At 47.2% G+C, this 17,276-nt stretch overlaps 1 protein-coding gene across 1 annotated transcript in view; it reads right to left on the reverse strand.

Moving 5' to 3' along the window:
* Positions 1 to 17,276, reverse strand: part of CPAMD8 (C3 and PZP like alpha-2-macroglobulin domain containing 8) — a 77,802-nt gene that overhangs the window by 23,499 nt on the left and 37,027 nt on the right. The window contains 3 exon segments of the mRNA XM_048496636.1: positions 2,056 to 2,232; positions 2,720 to 2,945; positions 6,007 to 6,305. Coding sequence (XP_048352593.1) covers positions 2,056 to 2,232; positions 2,720 to 2,945; positions 6,007 to 6,305 — 702 coding nt within the window.

The following is a 17,276-nucleotide window of genomic DNA, read 5'->3' on the forward strand; positions in this document are numbered from 1 at the left end:
CCCTCCCACAGAAATTTCCCATTGGCCGCTGAAGAGCACAGAATCTGGGGAAATTTCTTTGGGTGACTGTGAGGGGAGCAGTTTTAGAGTTACTGTCACCAAAATTTCAGGGTATCATACGAGGACTGTCCTTATGATACTCCCCAAGTTTGGCGAAGTTTGGTTCAGGGGGTCCAAAGTTATGGACCCTCAAAAGTGTAGCCCCCATCTCCTATTAGCTCCCATTGGAAACAATGGGGGTGGGGCACCCTTTTGGTGGTCGATAACTTTGCTCCCCCTGAACCAAACTTCATCAAACTTGGGGAGAATCATCAGGACAGTCTCCGGATGATACCCTGAAAGTTTGGTGCCCCCAAAGGCCAAAACATGTAAAAACACCAAAAAATTCCAAAAAAATAAAACGGACCCAAATTTTTCGGATTTACCCGAATTTTCGGGCATATCCAAATTGGCTATTGTTTGGATTCAGGCCATACAAATCATTTTATGCCCCAAAACATCCGAATCTGAATTTTACCAAATTTTTTGAGTATTGACCAACCCTAGCTGCAAGGCCTGCCTGTCTGCCAGGTGTTTTAGGGAGTTTGAATGGCAGGTGTCTTTTAAGGGAGGAGCAGAGGAAATATTTAGGGTTTGCGATTCAATTTTTATCGTTTTAATGGGAAATGTTTTTAACTACTGTTGTAAGCCTCCCTGAACTATAAGGGAAAGGTGGGATATAAATGCTTAAATAAATAAATAAATAAATAAATTAACCTGTCCTACTAATCATTATTAAAGATAAGTATTGAGTATAAGGTGAGAGGATTGTTTTCACGTTTTCTTTACATCCTTACTCAGCCTGAAGCTTGAACAGACCATGTGTACACTTATTTGTTTTTATTAAGCTTTTAAATAGTTTGAATGCTCTTAGCTGTAAGGTTGTGGTGAGTGTGTGCGTTCCGACCTTGAGAGGTTCCCGCTGGAGGTTTCTGGCTCTCTGCCTGGGAAGGGGAATTTTGCTGTTTTAGGTTATCTCTTACTTGCTCGCTAGTCTGTGTGAAACTCTGCCTTGTTTACACTGTCTTGGCGGGAACCTGCTTTGACACTCTGTAAAAGCTGTTGACCGAGATCTGGGGCTCCAGATCTCGCGCATCGTCTGTATCTGACTAAGAATGCCAGCTCAATAAAGAACTAAGAACAGTTGCTTTTGCCTGGACGTTACTGGTTTGTTACATTCGCCTAATCTCAGAAAACATTCTGCACCTATTTGGTCTTGCTATCAAAACTGAGGTCAAAGGGGGTCAGCAGGTCTGCTTGTCATCCCTTGAGCGTGATAGCTTGAAACTGCAGAAGCGCCATTGATTGTCCTTGTATGAGCTTCAGGAAACACAGCAGGATATGTGGCAATGAGAGGGAGGGAGCCTTTAAACAGCAGCTTTAATGCAGCTGTAAATTGCGGAATGTGGCAAATCCACCTAGTGGAAGTTACCTTCAGATTTGCTAGTAATTATTACCCCGCTTCGTTTTTGCCCTCTCCCCTCCTTGGAAGAACTCTATAATTCCCGAAGCCTAAAGAAAGCCCAAAATATTCTGAGAGACCCGTCTCATCCAGCACACTCTCTTTTGGAACTGTTACCATCCGGCAGACGATACAGGTCTATCAAAACTAGGACAAAGAGGCTTAGAGACAGCTTCTGCTCTAGAGCTGTGGCGATGCTAAACTCTGCGGCTTCGTGTTGATGTGTTTGGGGCTGTGTAGGGATGGGTGGAGGAAGGGGAAAGCGAGGATGGGGTATGAGTTTGAAATTATGTGCATCGAGGAATGCTGCTGTGAATTTCGTTGTGCGTGCACAATGACAATAAAATGCTTACGCTTATGCTTAAAGGATGGGTGGCCTTATCAAGTGGAGACTTGGTATAGTCACAGGGTTTTCCAGCCAACTGCAGACTCAAAGGAGCACAACTTGCAAGCCAGTTCCTTCGCAATTCCTGTGTTGGGTTTTAATCGCCCCCCCTTCCCCTTCCCTTCCCTTCCCTTCCCTTCCCTTCCCTTCCCAGAGACACAGATTGTACCTTGAACAAGGTAGTCTGTGGCTTCATTCTCCACCTCCGGGCTCAGCTGCTTGGTCTTCTGCAGATACTTGAGAACAAAAACATTTGGTGCAAAGTGGATCATGTTCTGCTCCCCACAGCCAAAGGGAAGTTGCAGGAGATTGTCCAGGTTATTCAAGATGGGGCCCATCACTTCCCCTGGCAACAAGAAAGACGTCCAGCATCAGTCTGGACAATCTCTGCTACAAGGTGACTGCACTCTACTCCCACCAACGGGGCAAACAGGAGACAGCCCACCACTGGTTACTGGCCAGTTTCTTGGAGACTCTCAAAGGTCTACTGGTTGGCCAGGTTTCTCACAAAGAACATTGGACTTGGAAGTCCTTGTCTGATTCTGTAAAGGGATGCTTATGTTCTTCCACAAGAAGTAAAGCCATTCATAGTTAGATGAAGCCTTCATGTTCAGAAATACTATAATACTGAATACCAGACACTGGGAATAAGTCCGGCTTTGCCCTGCATTGGAACATCTGGCTAGCCACGTTGGGATATAAGCAAGAAGCAGACTTAAACTATCCCCCATTTTGCCAGACCCACGAGGCATTTCCTTGTGGTGCAGGCCCATTAAAAATCTTGTCCCAAGGGCCCATCCATCTTTGGTCCCTGTAGTCCCATTCCCCAGTACCAATCACAGAGGCAGTGGCTTTCTCTGATCCTGGGATCACATTGTGTGGGACGCCCAACGTAAAGGCTTCGTTATGGTTCTCATCCGCCTCTTCCTTCCTCCAGATTTTGAACTCGCCAACGGAGCCCCAGCCCGTGGAGAAGCCAATATACTTCACCTCAGGTGGCCGAGGGGCAGCCCACGACACGATGACGGACTCATTGAGGACTGAGGGCCCGTGGCCAACCTGTGGAGGAAGAGAGTTTTGCCTCAAATCAAAGCCAGAAATGTGTGCCGTCATGAATCGACTGAGAGCCAGCATCCAGAAGGCTCAGAGCTGGAGACTCGGTGAATATTCTCAGGGAACAACAATAGTCCTCTCCTCATCATTCTCCAAAGCACAGTGCTTCAAAAATACAGTTGATAATATTTTTCTATTAAACACACACACACACAAACACAGTTGCTGAGGATAGCATTCAAGCATATCATGACTCCCAAACACAAGGTAGCCTTTACTCTGGCCATCTTAATATCCTTGCATTTGCTTTATTACAACTGAGACACCACAGTGTGACACTTCCGGAGCACTTAACCCCTGGTGCTGCCGGGTCAACTGAAATGTCGAAGGGGAGGGAGGAAGCCAAACATCTCACCATCTCCAGGAAGACAAAAGCAACGGGGCTTTTGAGTTCGCCTCTTCCCATCCACTCTCACAAGCCAATCTTTTATTGTGTTGTTCACCACCCAGAGCCCTTCGGGGGAGGGGCGGTATATAAAATTAATTATAAATAAATATAAAAATAAATAAATCTGGCCAGCAACTTGTTTGCTGTGCCTCACCTGTTTTAAATGTAGGCTGGCATCACCAAAGGCATTTTGGGAGGGAGCAGAATAGGTTACAAAATGATGCAAGTACCAGATTTTGGGTACTGTCTGCCAGCACATACAACTAAAAGAGAACTGTACAGATATGATCCAAAATAAATTAAACTGTTAAAGTGTCAGATGACTTCATAGTAACTGGACTTACTATGAACACAGCTTTACATACATGACAAAAGTCAGTGGCGTAGGAGGTTAAGAGCTCGTGTATCTAATCTGGAGGAACCAGGTTTGATTCCCAACTCTGCCGCCTGAGCTGTGGAGGTTTATCTGGGGAATTCAGATTAGCTTGTGTACTCCCACACACACCAGCTGGGTGACCTTGGGCTAGTCACAGCTTCTCGGAGCTCTCTCAGCCCCACCCACCTCACAGGGTGTTTGTTGTGAGGGGGGAAGGGCAAGGAGATTGTCAGCCCCTTTGAGTCTCCTGCAGGAGAGAAAGGGGGGATATAAATCCAAACTCTTCTTCTTCTTATGCCTCAAAGCAAACATGTTTCCAACCAAAAATTAATCCAACCAGATTTTTACAGTGTAAAGATACCAGTACAAATATTTATTTTCTTAAAGTAACAATGAAAAGAAGTTTGCACTGAGCCAACGCAAAGTTGACAAGCTCGTAAGTCATGCTGGTTTCAACCGTTTGTTCATCAGAACGTTCCAAGCCTTTTAAGTTCAGTTCAGGGACTGGGTTTACACCTAAATATCCATTCAAGAGCATGACCCTTAACGACCTTCGCAGTGCTTTTTATCCGTGATAGAGCTGCAACTGCGCTGAGAGAGGACTTGGGACATTGCTTAGTCCCTGAATTGAACCTAAAAGTTTTGGAACCTTCTGATGAACAAATGGTTGAAACCAGCATGACTTATGAGCTTGTCAGCTTTGCGTTGGCTCAGTGCAAACTTCTTTTCATTGTTACTTTAAGAAAATAAAATATTTGTACTGGTATCTTTACACTGTAAAAATCCAGTTGGATTAATTTTTGGTTGGAAACATGTTTGCTTTGAAAGCATCACTTTCAATGGTATTTAAGCTAGGGAGCCCAGATTCTCCTTTCAAATCCACCTTAAAGGGAGAATCTGGGGTCCCCAGTTAAAACAACATTGAAAGTGATGCTGTTTTAGGGTGGATTCTCCCCTACCCTGAAACAGCATAACTTTCAATATTTAAACTGGGGACCTCAGATTCTCCCTTTAAGTCCATGCCGAAGGGGGTGGATTTAAAAGGAGAATCGGGGGGGGGGTGCCTGCTGTCAGGGGTGCAATAGTTAAGCTAGCAGCACCAAACTTTCAGGGTATCTTTAGGAGACTCTCCTGGATGATATTCAATCCAGGGTTTGTTTGTGAAGTTTGGTTTAGGTGGTCCAAAGTTATGGACCCTGAAAGTGTAGCCTCCATCTCCTATTAGCTCCCATTGGAAACAATAGGGGATGGGGGCACCATAACTTTGGACCCCATGAACCAAACCTCACCTAACTTGGGTGGTATCATCAGGAGAGTCTCCTGAAAAATCTCTGAAATTTTGGTGCTGCTAACCTAAAAACTGCTCACCCTGGAGACCAAAAACTGAAAAAACACTAAAAAATACCCAAATACCCACAAACGCTGCAATTTTTGTGTCCCCCACAAGAGGGCGCCCGGTGCAACACGCGCACCCTGGCTCCCTGGTAGCTTCGCCTCTGAAGTTTGCTTATTTAATTTAGTTGTCTACTAAAATATTCATGCCCCACCTTTCTCTTTGGATCTGTTCTGAAGCACTCAGTCTAAGGAGCCTTCCTCCAAATTAAGTGATTAGGAAAACCAACATAAGCTGGAGGAAGGTTCCTAGGAAGTGGATCCATCTCAGTATCCTTGTGTAATCCTTACAAGAGCCAGGATTATTCCCAGCCAGCAAAGAAGGGCTGGGAAGCAGCTGTCCTACAGATTGCTTTCCTAGATGGTAGCAAGTTCTTGTAGGCTCTCTGCCACATTGACCCGTGGAAAGAAAAGAGAATGGCCTCTCTGCGGCCTTCAAAAAGCCCAAGGGGGCTTTGTGCCATTTCTTCCAGACCAGCCATTCTCAAACAGGGTTCCGTGGTACCCTGGGGTGCCGTGAGCATGTCCCAGGGGTACCGCGGCAACACTACTGCCACCCCCCCCCCATTTTTGTGGTGTCTCCCACCGGCGCCAGCAAGGACATGGAGCTGGCCCATGGGGCAGGGCCTGCCACAAGGTCAGCAGCCACCACCACCCCCAGTGCTTCCCTTCACCCTGGGAGGGGAAGGTGGGGTGTGTGGCAAGCAGGGGCAATGGGAGGGGAAGGTGGAGGGTGGCGGCAGGGGTACCGTGAGATATGAAGAGTGAGGTCAAGGGTACCCTGACCTCGAAAAGGTTGGGAAACACTGCTCCCAGACCCTCACAAAAAGGAAGTCCAGGGGGCACCTCACCTGGATGACCCCGTTGGACCAGCTGATCCAAAAGCTCCGGAACTCCTCCCACGCAAGGAGGCCAGCTGTCTCCGCACTGGCCACTGGCTCCCCCATCTTGCTGCTGGAAATCCACGTCCTGGAGTTCTGATGCCCACCAATGACAATCTCCGTCATTTCTGCCGTGTCGTGGGGGCTACCAGACAAGGCAATGTGGGCGTTGTTGTGCGCCTTCACAGCAACGCTGAAGTGTGTCATATGGGAGGGTTTCTGCACATATTGGTACTCATACTTATTAGGAGTAGAAATATGAATTTTCTCTAGTCAAAAACAAAAAAATGCAAGTCATTAGAGGCCATTCTCACTCATAGAATCATAGAGTGGGAAGAGACCCCAAGGGCCATCAAGTCCAACCCCCTGCAATGCAGGAACACATAATCAAAGCACTCCCGACATATGCTGATCCAGCCTTTGTTTAAAAACTTCCAAAGAAGGAGACTCCACCACTCTCCGAGGCAGTGAATTCCACTGTCAAACAGCCCTGACAGTCAGGGAGTTCTTCCTAATGTTTAGGTGGAATCTCCTTTCCTGCACCTTGAATCCATGACTCCGTGTCCTAGTCTCTGAGGCAGCAGAAAACAAGCTTGCTCCCTCTTCGACATGACATCCCTTCAAATATTTAAACATGGTTATCATGTCACCCCTTAACCTACGCTTCTACAGACTAAACATCGCCAGCTCCCTGAACCTCTCTTCGTAGGCCATGGACTCCAGACCCTTTACCATTTTGGCTGCCCTCCTCTGGACCCGCTCCAGCCGGTCAGTATCCCTCCTGAACTGCGGTGCCCAGAACTGTACACAATATTCCAGGTGAGGTCTAACCAACGCAGAATAGAGAGGTACAGTTACATTCCTCGATCTTGACACTATACTCCTATTGATATAACCCAGAATCGCATTGGATTTCTTGGCTGCCGCATCACACTGCTGACTCATTTTCAGTTCATGGTCTACTAAGACTCCCAGATCTCTTTCGCAGGTAGTGTTGTCAAGCCAGGTGTCACCCATCCTATATCTGTGCATTTCATTTTTTCTGCCTATGTGTAGTATCTTACATTTATCTCTGTTGAAACTCATTTTGTTTGTTTTGGCCCAGCTGTCTAATCTGTCTAGGTCATTTTGAATTCTGACTCTGTCCTCTGGGGTATTAGCTACCCCTCCTAATTTGGTGTCATCTGCAAATTTTATTAGCATGCCCTCTATTCCATTATCCAAGTCGTTGATAAAAATATTGAATAGTGTTGGGCCCAGGACAGAACCCTGTGGCACCCCACTAGTCACTTCTTTCCAAGATGAAGATGAGCCATTAATTAGCACGCTTGAGTTCGATCAGACAACCAATTAGAAATCCATTTAATAGTAGCATTGTCTAGTCCACATTTCACTAGTTTACTTGTGAGAATATTATGGGGCACCTTGTCAAAAGCTTTACTAAAATCCAGATATGCTACATCCACAGGTCTACCAAGCTTGTCACTTTATTAAAAAAAGAGATAAGATTGGTCTGGCATGACTTAAGAACATAAGAATATAAGAAAGAGCTCGCTGGATCAGACCAGAGTCCATCTAGTCCAGCACTCTGCTAGTCGCAGTGGCCCACCAGGTGTCTTTGGGAGCTCACATGCAGGATGTGAAAGCAATGGCCTTCTGCTGCTGCTGCTGCTCCCAAGCACCTGGTCTGCTAAGGCATTTGCAATCTGAGATCAAGGAGGATCAAGATTGGTAGCCATAGATCGACTTCTCCTCCATAAATCTGTCCAAGCCCAGTTTAAAGCTCTCCAGGTTAGTGGCCATCATCACCTCCTGGGGCAGCATATTCCAAACACCAATCACACGTTGCGTGAAGAAGTGTTTCCTTTTATTAGTCCTTATTCTTCCCCCCAGCATTTTCAATGGATGCCCCCTGGTTCTAGTATTGTGAGAAAGAGAGAAAAATTTCTCTCTGTCAACATTTTCTACCCCATGCATAATTTTATAGACTTCAATCATATCCCCCCTCAGACATCTCCTCTCCAAACTAGAGTCCCAAATGCTGCAGCCTCTCCTCATAAGGAAGGTGCTCCAATCCCTCAATCATCCTTGTTGCCCTTCTCTGCACTTTTTCTATCTCTTCAATATCCTTTTTGAGATGTGGTGACCAGAACTGAACACAATACTCCAAGTGCGGTCGCACCACTGCTTTACATAAGGGCAAGACAATCTTTGCAGTTTTATTAACAATTCCTTCCCTAATTATCCCCAGCATAGAGTTTGCCTTTTTCACAGCTACCATGCATTGAGTTGACATTCGCATGGAACTATCAACTAAGATGCCCAAATCCTTTTCCTGGTCTGTGACTGATAGCACTGACCCCTGTAGTGTGTATGTGAAGTTTGGATTTTTTGCCCCATGTGCATCACTTTAGATTTTGCTACATTGAACTGCATTTGCCATTTCTTTGCCCACTCTCCTAATTTATCAAGGTCCGCTTGGAGCTCTTCGCAACCCTTTGCGGTTCTCACAACCCTACCTAATTTGGTATCATCCACAAACTTGGCCACCACGCTACCCACCCCTACTTCCAGGTCATTTATGAATAGGTTAAAGAGCACTGGTGCCAAAACGGATCATTGGGGGACACCACTCCCTACATCTCTCCATTGTGAGAACTTCCCATTTACACCCACCCTTTGCTTCCTGTTTCTCAACCAGTTTTTAATCCATAGGAGGACTTTCCCTCTTATTCCTTGACTGCTGACTTTTCTCAATAGTCTCTGGTGAGGAACTTTGTTTTTCAGAAACCCATGCTGACTTTTTGTGATCACAGTATTCCCTTCTAAGTGCTGTCAGACTGTCTGTCTAATGATCTGCTCCAGAATCTTCCCTGGTATCGATGTCAGGCTGACTGGATGGTAATTATTAGGGTCCTCCTTTTTCCCCTTTTTGAAGATGGGGAAAACATTAGCCCTCCTCCAGTCCACTGGGAGAACTCCTGGAGATTATAGCAAGTGGTTCTGAGATTACTTCTGCCAGTTCTTTTAATACCCTGGGATGCAGTTCATCAGGCCCTGGAGATTTGAATTAGTTTAAAGTAGCTTGGTATTCCTGCACTACCTCTTTATTTATTTTGTGCTGCATTTCTCCTACTGTATCTTCTGTTTCTTTTTCTCCTGGATGTGCAGTGTTTCCTTCTTGGGAAAAGACTGAGGCAAAGAAGGTGTTGAGTAGTTCTGTCTTTTCTCCATCTCCTGTTAGTATTTTGCCATCCCCTCCATGCACTGACTCTATCCCATCATTTTTCTTCCTTTTGCTGCAGACATAACCAAAAAAGCCTTTTTTGTTGTTTTTAACCTCTCTGACAAGCCTCAGCTCATTGTGAGCTTTAGCTTTTCTGACTTTCTCCCTACAAATCCTGGTTATTTGTTTGAATTCCTCTTCGGTGATTTCCCCCCTTTTCCATTTCTTGTCCATGTCCTCTTTAAATCTTAGCTCAGTTGAAAGTTCTTTAGACAGCCATCCTGGTTTCCTTAGACACCTCCCATTTTTCCTCCTCATTGGAACTGTTTGAAATTGTGCCCTCAAGATCTCACTTTTAAGAAACTCCCAGCCATCATGCACTCCTTTCTCTTTTAGTATTTTTGACCATGGGATCACGCCCAGTAGATTCCTAAGCTTACTGAAATCTGCTTTCTTAAAATCTAGAATGTGTGTATGGCTATGCTTAGCATCCCCTTTCCACAGTATAACAAACTCCAGAAGAACATAATCACTCCCACCTAAGGATCCTACCACTTTCACTCCACTAATCAGGTCATCATTATTGGTTAGGAGCAGATCTAAAATGGCAGTTCCCCTTGTTGCTTCTTCCACCTTCTGGACCATGAAATTGTCTGCAAGGCAAGTGAGAAATTTGTTGGACCTGACTGTCATGGAAGAGTTTGACTCCCAGCAAATATCCGGATAATTGAAATCTCCCATTACTACTATTTCTCTTCTTTGTGCAAGTTTGGTCATCTGTTCCAAGAATGCCTCATCCATCTCTTCAGACTGGCATGGGGGTCTATAATAGACCCCCACAATTAGATCAGTGTTGTTTCTCTCCCCTTTTATTTTTACCCAGATGCTCTCCGTCTGGCTTGGAGGATTTAAGTCATGGACCTACTCACAGCTGTAACAGACTTTTACGTATAATGCTCCTCCTCCTTTCCTATTTGATCAGTTTCTCTGAAATAGATTATACCCTTCCATTCTTATGTTCCAATCATGAGACTCATCCCACCAGGTTTCAGTGATGCCTATAAGATCATATTTGTTTTGCTGCGTTAAGAGTTCAAGTTCATCTTGTTTATTTCCCATACTCTGTGCATTGGTGTAGAGACATCGAAGGCCATGGTGCATTTCCTCTGGCTGCTTCTTTAAGATTCTTTCCCTCCTGCTGTTGCCTTCTTGACCTATTCGCTCAGTTCTCTCTATAACCTTTGGACTACCATCATTATCATTTTTTGAACTCCTATCTATTTGAATACTGTCTCCCTCCCCCACATAACTCAGTTTAAAGACCTTCTAATCAGGTTTGTGAGCCTCCTGGCAAAGATGTTTCTTCCTACAGGCGTGAGGTGCAATCCATCCCTTGCCACCTGTCCCTCTTCATGAAACCACAGACCATGGTCCAAGAACCCAAATTGTTTCTGGCGGCACCACTGACGAAGCCAATTGTTCACCTCCACTATTCTTCTTTCTCTCCATGGGCCGCATCTTTCAACCGGGAGATGAGAAGACAACTTGTACATCCAGATGTCCCGAAAGCTTCTTTCCCAGAGCCTCAAAATCCCTTCTGATGTCCCGAAAGCTACGTCTTGCAGTGTCATTTGTTCCCACGTGGATCAGAAGGAACGGGTAATGGTCAGCGGGCTTAACAAGTCTCGTCAGCCTCTCAGTGACATCACAAATTTTTGCCCCAGGGGGACAGCATACCTCTCGTGACATCTTATCAGGTCTGCAAATCGCTGCTTCTGTTCCCCTCAGCAGGGAGTCCCCAACCACTACTACACGTCTCCTCTGATGTGTTGCCATTCCGTGGGCTGAACCTTCTATTGCTTGCACGTTCTCTGAGGTGTTATTTCATATACAAAATGCATAAAACTTAGACTGAATAAAAGATATTTGCAAGGGCGGATATGGACAGCTCCAGTTCACAGACAAAGCACTTTATATACTTGTGCCTTAAGACAGAGGCTTCTTGCCTGACAATAACATTCCCAGATCCTTTCCAGCTTTTGGAGCGTGCTATATCAATTTCAAGAGAAAGAAGAAATGGACAGATCTCCTTACTGTGTCGGAACGGAGCCCTGGAATTCCTTGTGTGCGCTGGAACTCAGCAAGGCACCACTTGTCTTGGAAAAGTTGCAGGAGAGAAAGGGGGGATATAAATCCAAACTCCTCCTCCTCCTCCTCCTCCTCTTCTTCTTCTTCTTCCTCCATTTAACCTCCCCTTCGTTGTGTTTCCCGATTGGTTCCACAAGGCACACACGTTCTGCTGGGGATTTCAAGCTCCTCCTTTTCCCTTCTGGGCTATGAGACGGCATAGTCCACCCACGCTTGTCTTATGCTGGTCCAAGTTCAAAGGCTGGTGTAGCTGGCGATAACTTGTTCCAAAGTGGTGAAACAGTCCAGAAAGTCTTCCTCTTCTATCCCAAACTTGGTGTACTGGTGAACATAAGCCTTGGAAGCCAACATTTTCCAAGCCTTTGACACGACACCGTCGACGGGCTTCAGTAAAAGCTGGCTGTTGCTGGCCAAGGAAGCAGACTTCTCATACTTGTTGAAGGCTCTCGGGGTCTTCCAGACGGCCAGGGTTCTCTTGAGGTGTTGCTCAGTTGCTCCTGTGCATCTTCTTTATCCTTGTCCTCGCTGAGAAGGGAGAGAACTTCAAAACGATTTTGTAGGTTTAAGCTCAAAGAATGCTCTGTTTCTCCATAGACACTCTGCTTTGTGTCACATTTTTCCAATTGTCCAAATCCAGGACTTGAGAGCAGCCATCTGCCTCAGAGAGATTGTCGATGCGTTCCTCACCCGGTATTGTCAGCTCCACTGTGTTGATGAAATCTTCCTTATTCCTAATGTCTTGAAGCGTAGATACTTGCGCCTCAAGCTGCTGGACCTTCTCTTCTAAGAGAGCAACCAACTTACACTTGCTGCAAATGTAGCTACACACATCCTCCAGCAAAAACAAACAAACATCCCACAGCTGTTGCAAGTAACTGCAGCAACTCCCCCGCCAGCCATATTTACTTGTTAAATAGTGCAGGGCCTCCTGTAAGAATTTCTGAACCCCCAAAGTTCTCCCTTTACCTACGTAGACAAGTCCCTGTATATTGCACTCCAAGAACCAGACTTAATGGCTGAACCCCTGGTCCCTTGCTAAGGCTCCAAGGTACCTTCTACTATCCCTTAAAACATACGTCCTTATTGAGTAAAAACAAGTGCGGCGCACGCCGCTGCTTCCAGAGAGTGAGCAACAGAACTAATAGCAAACCCCACCTCTCAATTAGCCCCACCTCTCAGCAGGCACACAGCCTGAACAAAGAAAAAAGTTATACTTTCAACAACTCAGTTATACTTTCATGACCACCAGGCTCCCAGCATGCATTGCTCACATCTCCACAGCATCACATCTTCAGCAATGGGGACCTCTCCCCCTACTTCCCTGGAGCCCTGCACTACATCTATTGATGGAGATTGGAAACTAATCTTTAGAAGAAGAAGAAGAAGAAGAAGAGTTTGGATTTATATCCCCCCTTTCTCTCCTGTAGGAGACTCAAAGGGGCTTACAATCTCCTTGCCCCTCCCCCCTCACAACAAACACCCTGTGGGGTGGGTGGAGCTGAGAGAGCTCCAAGAAGCTGTCACTAGCCCAAGGTCACCCAGCTGGTGTGTATGGGAGTGTACAGGCTAATCTGAATTCCCCAGATAAGCCTCCACAGCTCAGGTGGCAGAGCGGGGAATCAAACCCGGTTCCTCCAGATTAGATACATGAGCTCTTAACCTCCTACGCCACTGCTGCTCCTGCCTTCAAGACCAGAGAAACAGACAAACATCCAGTCCCCAGAGGATCCAAATCAATAAATCCCCCCCGCCCTGGCCCCTGCTGCTGAGCTGACAAGATCCACAAGTTCTCAACAACTAGTGATGGCAGTCAAGCCACTACTGAAAGTGAACGTGCTGCCGGGCTTCTCGGGGTCACTGGCGCCGCAGGGGCACTGGAAACCGGAGTGCCCGAGACTGCAGTTGGGACCATCTGCAGTTGGGACGGTCGGGGCGGCCTGCACCCCTGAGCTCAGAGCCGAAACCATTGGAGGACTTGAGAACCGAGCCGGAGCCGCTGCGGCATCTTGGGCGTCAGGGCGGAGGCGGTTTCACTTTTCATTTTTGAGGAGGCAACTGCAAACTTGCTCGGAGTGTTTGAATACCTTCCCCGGGCCCCAGAGAGCTAAGTCGAGCGCTTTCATCGATATTCCTGAGGCAATATAAACCAGGCAATCCGGGGGTGGTGGTGGTGGCAGAGACTTCCCTTACGCAGGCTTCCTGGGTGGCCTCAGGAGGAGTCTCAAATAGTGCAGCCCAGTTGGGATTGGTGCAAATTTGAAAAAAAGGGGCAGTGGAGACATCAAGGACACCCCTCCAGCGGTAAGAGGGCCAGAGTTGAGCGTTTTCCCCACAGATTGATCCCCTTCAGGGCACTCCCCATGCTGAGGATCACCGGAATGGAGTGTGCTGGCTTAGCATGGGAGGCCGAGGAGAGTTGGCTGTCCTGTGGGTGTACCGATCGTCTAGCGCACCAGCAGACACCCTGCCACAGCTCCTGGAGGTGGTGGCCAATTGGGCATTGCAGCTCCCTAGACTTGTTGTGCTGGGGGACTTCAACGTCCATGTGGACTCCACCTTGAGTGCAGTTGGATGCGGACCTAGTGTCATCAATGGCGACGCTGGGATTCTCCCTGATTAACTCCGGCCCAACGCATGAAGCTGGTCGTACTCTGGATCTGGACTTCGGTTCGGGTGTTGATATGGTCGTATCCTCTGTGGAAAGAGTGTCATGGTCCGACCACTATGCCCTGAAGGTCTGGGTGGACTTGCCGCATCACCCCTGTCTATTTTTGCCCACCCGTGGAGACTTATGGATCCAATTGGTTTCTGAATGCTCTGGGGGACCCTGAGCCCACGGGCACCCTCGATGACCGAGCGCAAGACTGGAATTCCAGGCTCTCTGAGGCCACCAATGTGGTTGCTCCTCAACGTCCTCTGAGTCCCCATTCACGGCTGGCCCCTTGGTATACTGAGGGGCTTCGTCAGATGAAAAGTGAGCTCAGACGGCTAGAGCGAATGAGGAGGAACCGGGTTTGATTCTCTGGAGGAACCGGGTTTGATTCTCCGCTCTGCCGCCTGAGCTGCGGAGGCTTATCTGGGGAATTCAGATTAGCCTGTACACTCCCACACACGCCAGCTGGGTGACCTTGGGCTAGTCACAGCTTCTCAGAGCTCTCTCAGCCCCATCTACCTCAGAGGGTTTTGTTGTGAGGGGGAAGGGCAAGGAGATTGTCAGCCCCTTTGAGTCTCCTACAGGAGAGAAAGGGGGGACATAAATCCAAACTCTTCTTCTCTTCTTCTTTCAGTCCGGCTTCCGTGCTGGGCGTGGGACGGAGATGGTGCTCGCTGCCGTCACAGACACACTCCGCATCCAGCTTGACCAAGGCAGATCAGCGCTCCTGGTTTTATTAGATCTTACTGAAGCGTTTGATATGGTCGATCACGATCTTTTGACCCACCGCCTGGCCGTCTCTGGGGTCCGGGGCATTGCCTTGCAATGGCTCGCCTCGTTCCTCCGGAATCGGACTCAGCAAGTGAGGTATGGGGACGGAGCATCCCAACGGTGCCCACTTCAATGTGGGGTGCCACAGGGGGTCCTATTATGCCTTTTGTTATTTAACATCTACATACAACCCCTTGCTCAGCTGGTGCAGAGTTTGGGGCTGATTTGTCACCAGTATGCTGATGACACTCAGCTCATTCTGTTGATGGAGGGGAGACCAACCTGTGCTCCTGTGGCTCATGAGCTTTGTTTGGAGGTGGTTGCTGGTTGGTTGAAGCAAAGCAGGTTAAAACTTAATCCATCGAAGACAGAGGTCCTGTCACGGGGGCAGGGACGGGGTTTCAGCCACCGTTGCTGGAGGGGGCTCCTTTATCGGTAGCCCCCTCTGCCCGGACCCTGGGGGTTTGCCTGGATTCAGTCCTCTCTACGGAGACCCAGGTTGTCCGCACTGCCCAGGTGGCGTTTTTCCACCTGCGCCAAGCACACCAGCTGGCCCCTTACCTCTCCCAGTCTGACCTGGCCACAGTGATCTATGTGACAATCACCTCCAGGTTAGACTATTGCAGTGGTGGCGAACCTATGGCACGAGTGCCAGAGGTGGCACTCAGATCCCTCTCTGTGGGCACGCGCAAACAGAGTCCCCCCCCCACACACACACATCCAGGCTTGCCTGGGCTGCTGGGCTCGATTATTATCATTAAACCTAAGACCTAGTTTTGGGGAAGCAGTGTAGGTAACCCTGTTAAGCGCTGTTAAACCCCACTGATTTTCATGCGAAGAACTAAAGCGCGATCCTTTACCTGGGACTAAGCTCGGTTTCTGGCAATGGGGCTTGCTTCTGAGCAAACCCTCCTAGGGTTGTGATTCACCCATTGGAAGAGTTGCACAGTTGCTTCAAAGCAAAGCCACCGACTTCCACCAAGCTTACTCCTGAGTAAGGTATGCCTCGGAGCCGGCCATTTTTTCTAAAGTAAAGCCTCAGTATTCAGGTTAAATTGCCGCGTTGGTGCTTTGCGATAAATAAGTGGGTTTTGGGTTGCAGTTTGGGTACTCGGTCTCAAAAATGTTCAGCATCACTTGACTATTGTAACTCACTCTATGCGGGCCTTGGAGTTGTTGTTACCTGATGTTTTAATTGGAATTTTACTGACTGTGTTTTATTGATTTGTACACCGCCCAGAGCCCTTCGGGGATGGGGCGGTATATTAAATGTGTATAATAAACAAACAAACAAACAGACAACCCCCTCCCCACTAATCTGTTTTCCATTTGAGGGCAGCTTTTGGCTACTCCCCAAAGACAGAGAAAAGCATCCTTGAAACAGCGGGTCACATAAAGAGGCTGGGCTGAGTGACCCAGGCCCTTTGGACCCGTTGCCATCCGGAAACCAGCAAGCAGAATCAAAGCAGGGTTCCACAGAGCTCCCCAAAGCGAACCTGAAGGGTTCCAAGTGTGCAACTCCTGTCCTGTTTCAATTCTCCACTCACTGTAGCACCACCTTCCCCACACAAAGGCAGGGTGGCTGCGATCCTCCCACTGCTGGGAAGGAAGTCCAGTACAGCAACGTCTCCCTTCTCTGTATTGCGAAGGCTTTCACGGCCAGAATCACTTGGGTGCTGTGTGGTTTCCAGGCTGTCTGGCCGTGTTCTAGCAGCATTCTCTCCTGATGTTTCGCCTGCATCTGTGGCTGGCATCTTCAGAGGATCTGATGGTAGGAATGGAAAGCAAGTGGAGTATATATACCGTGAGGTCAAAAGGTGAGGCCCTCTAAATAGAGTAGCCTGGCATGTGAGTCACAGAAAAGTCTGTAGCATGGGAGTAACAATGAAGATAGCAAGGTCAATAGGTGACAATTTGGACAATAGGTGACAACATGGACAATTTCAACAGGAAGGAAGAAACCATGAAAATGAACAGAATTTGGCTGCCAGTGTTGAAAAACTCTAGAATCAAGACAGTGACTGATCAGCTCCACACAAACACAGAACAACTATAAACTATAGCACTCAAAGGGAACAAAGACCAGGATACTTCTATTCAGATCCATTCACCTATTGACCTTGCTATCTTTATTTATTTATTTATTTATTTATTTATTTATTTATTTATTCATTTATTTATTTATTTAATTAAATTTATAGGCCGCCTCATCCCCGAAGGGCTCGAGGCGGCTCACAACACGGTTGTTTCCCACAGCAATTGATACAGTATAAAATTAACCCATTAAAATCAGCAGCAGTTAATAACAATAAATAAATTAAAATAACAAGATTGTGTAAGACACATATACACAGGCATATACACATATACACATCTTCATTGTTACTCCCATGCTACAGACTTCTCTGTGACTCACATGCCAGGCTACTTCTATTCAGAGGG

The sequence above is a fragment of the Sphaerodactylus townsendi genome, linkage group LG05 (genome assembly GCF_021028975.2).
Source record: "Sphaerodactylus townsendi isolate TG3544 linkage group LG05, MPM_Stown_v2.3, whole genome shotgun sequence".
In the NCBI taxonomy this organism is placed as follows: domain Eukaryota; kingdom Metazoa; phylum Chordata; class Lepidosauria; order Squamata; family Sphaerodactylidae; genus Sphaerodactylus; species Sphaerodactylus townsendi.